Raw genomic sequence first — 2684 nt, forward strand, 5'->3', positions numbered from 1 at the left:
TGGAGCTTACAACCTTAGAGACATGGGTTATGCATGATGGAAGAGAGTACCTTGCCCTCTGATTTTACCACTCCCCATTGTTTTTGCTTATAAATGCAGATGGCAAACATGTACTACAACTTATAAAACTGAGTTGTCGAATCAATGTTTAGGTCACAACTTCCCTTGTAAATAAAGGTCGTTTCCTATAACCTTGACTTTAATGCGTCCCAAACACAGTTTTCCCCACCAGGCCCCAAGCACTTATCAGAGCACAGCAGCTACTCTGGGAACATTCGCTCAAGTTTGATGACTGGTTCCTACTGAAGAGAACTCAGCCCCACGGAATTACAGTGTGTCATTCGAACTTGTCCAGAGCATTGAGAATCCTGTGCAGGGCAAAGGACACTTGATATTCAGGGTTAGTGAATATTGAACAGAATCTCAGAATATATTGAAAGTAACATTTATTTATTTGACATATAAGTTTGTTACCTCCCGACTTTTTGATTTGTAAAATATGAAGAATTTTACAAGTTGGATATCACAATTCCTGCCCTAAGCTGCAGGCAGTTTCCTCCCACCTGCACCATTTACCTTCAGCCCACCCACCCCCCGACCCCCCTCAGCTGCTTAGAGATTTCTTGCTGCAAGGATGGTATTTACCATCTTGCTCTAACAAGGATGTTGGTAATTTAAAATTTCTTTGGCTTGTGGCTTGTGATGTTATTATCCTGCTCTGTGTCTGTTTTCTTCCAGATTTTAGATTTCTGACATTCCGGGAGGTCTTTATGGACTGTTGTTTTTCCCTCTTTGCTCCTCCTTTGGTAAAATGTAGAAAATAATATTCAAAAGCAGTCCCTGGGAGCTTTGGGAAAGGAATAACCACAGTTCTCCTAGGCAATTTTAGATCTTTGGTTTCTGATGAGTCTAAATGAAAGAGATATGCATTGCAATAAACATTAAGTTCAATAACCTTTTTTATTGTCTAAAAATGACAAACCACTTCAGCTCTGACCATGAGAAAAATCCAAATACCTTACTATAAATACTAACCAGCAGTATCAAGACTGAGGCACTTGCCTCGGGCACAAAATTAAGGAGGCCTCAAGAAAAACAAGCAGCCCCCAACACCTCAGGAATCAAGATAAATGATATTTTAATGCAATATTTTAAAAATTAATGCAAAAATTCATGATGAACAAAATATCAAAATTTTCAATAGACAGGATCCGTAACAGTGCCTTGCAAGCCATATTGGAGCCTTAGACAAGAGGAAAAATCAGTAATACTGATCCTATATTTATGGAGAATTTTGATTTTTTGTTTATCACAGAATTTTTTGCATTTTCATTTATTTAAATATTGCATTAGGATATTATGTATCTTGATTACTGAGCTTTCTGGCTCCCCATAAATTCTGCACCCAAGGCAAGGACCCCACTTAACATCACCCTAGTCCAGGCCCTGCTAACCAGAATGGCAGTGGTTAGGGAAATAAGGTGGCATTATCTCCTCTCAAAATGTTAATTCAGGGGTGGGAGGATATGTATAGTTATGTTTAAGTCTAGTTATCATCCTTGGGCAATCAACATCCATCATTTTAGCTCCGGTTTGGCTGTAGTCTCAATTAGAAGGCATTTCCTAAATCCAAAAATGGAAAAGTTGTCTTTCTGTTAATTCTGTCTGAAGGTATCATATTATTAAAATCCATTACATCTTTAAAAAAAAAAAAAAGGAAAGAAAGAAAAGAAAAGAGCCTATGTAGGAAAACTCATCTAGTTCAATTCATCAAAAGTTTCTCCTTCCACGGTAGTTTCCTCTGGCTCTTTCCCTGTTCGTCTTGGCAGGAGAGGTCCTGTGAGGTTTCTTACGGTATTCCACCTTTGTCCATCCTCCCTCGCTGACTTTGCTATCCTCTTCACTGGCTCGTGAGTCAGTCTCAGGGTGTAAAGGCATCCCTGGTATGGTCCTGGGTCGATGGCAGTCATTTGGGCTTCTCTTGAAGTCAGGTGACTGCTGAGTATTGAGTGCAGACTGAGAAACCCTGTAGAATTTTCCAGAATATCTTTCTCGTGAAGGTGTGGAATGTTGACTTTTCCCACTGTACCTTCCCCTAGGAGAAGAATTTAGTGATACGCTACCACGATCATATTTGTTCTTTCTTCTATCTGAGTATCGACCCCTCTCTAAAGAGCTGTCAGTTGGAAGACTGGAAAAGACACTGTCCCTGGAGTTGAGATGTAGAGAAGAGAAGTTTTTGGTCAGTCCATACTGAGTAGGAGAGGAGCTTCTGGATTGGTTTATGGGTGTAATCTGTTGATACTTAACGGGCACCTGGGTCCGCCTTACAGCAGCAGCATAGGAATCCTGGTCATTGAAATAGGGGAAGAACTGTGACCCCAGAATGGGATTGCTCTGGGAACGCTGTAAAGAAGTATTGGATGCAATCTGCCGCAACCTCAGAGTATCCAGCCACTGGCGATCAGCACCTGCAGAGGAAATGGAAATGAGCATCTTCTAAGCCACAGTAAAGCTGTGTGTCTAATTCATAAGGCTGTCTCAAGATAATTCAAGCCTGCTTAGGATGCTCCAAGCTTTACCATTCATAGAAATGCTAGGCTAGGTATAAGGACATTTCCTTTATTATTATTATTATTTTTAAAGATTTTATTTATTTATTTGAGAGAGAATGAGAGAGAGCA

The 2684-nt window shown here is 40.2% G+C and overlaps 1 protein-coding gene across 5 annotated transcripts in view; it reads right to left on the reverse strand.

Annotated features, from left to right (window-relative positions):
• Nucleotides 1-429: 429 nt before the first annotated feature.
• Nucleotides 430-2684, reverse strand: part of MAP3K20 (mitogen-activated protein kinase kinase kinase 20) — a 186570-nt gene continuing 184315 nt past the window's right edge. For all 5 annotated transcript variants that reach the window (XM_035007745.1, XM_035007744.1, XM_035007746.1 and 2 more), the window contains one exon: nt 430-2471. In XM_035007745.1, the coding sequence (XP_034863636.1) occupies nt 1771-2471 (701 nt within the window). In that variant the 3' untranslated portion in view covers nt 430-1770. The remainder of the gene's footprint in view (nt 2472-2684) is intronic.

The sequence above is a fragment of the Mirounga leonina genome, unplaced genomic scaffold (assembly GCF_011800145.1).
Source record: "Mirounga leonina isolate KUSES-001 unplaced genomic scaffold, KU_Mleo_1.0 Mir_151, whole genome shotgun sequence".
Taxonomy (NCBI): domain Eukaryota; kingdom Metazoa; phylum Chordata; class Mammalia; order Carnivora; family Phocidae; genus Mirounga; species Mirounga leonina.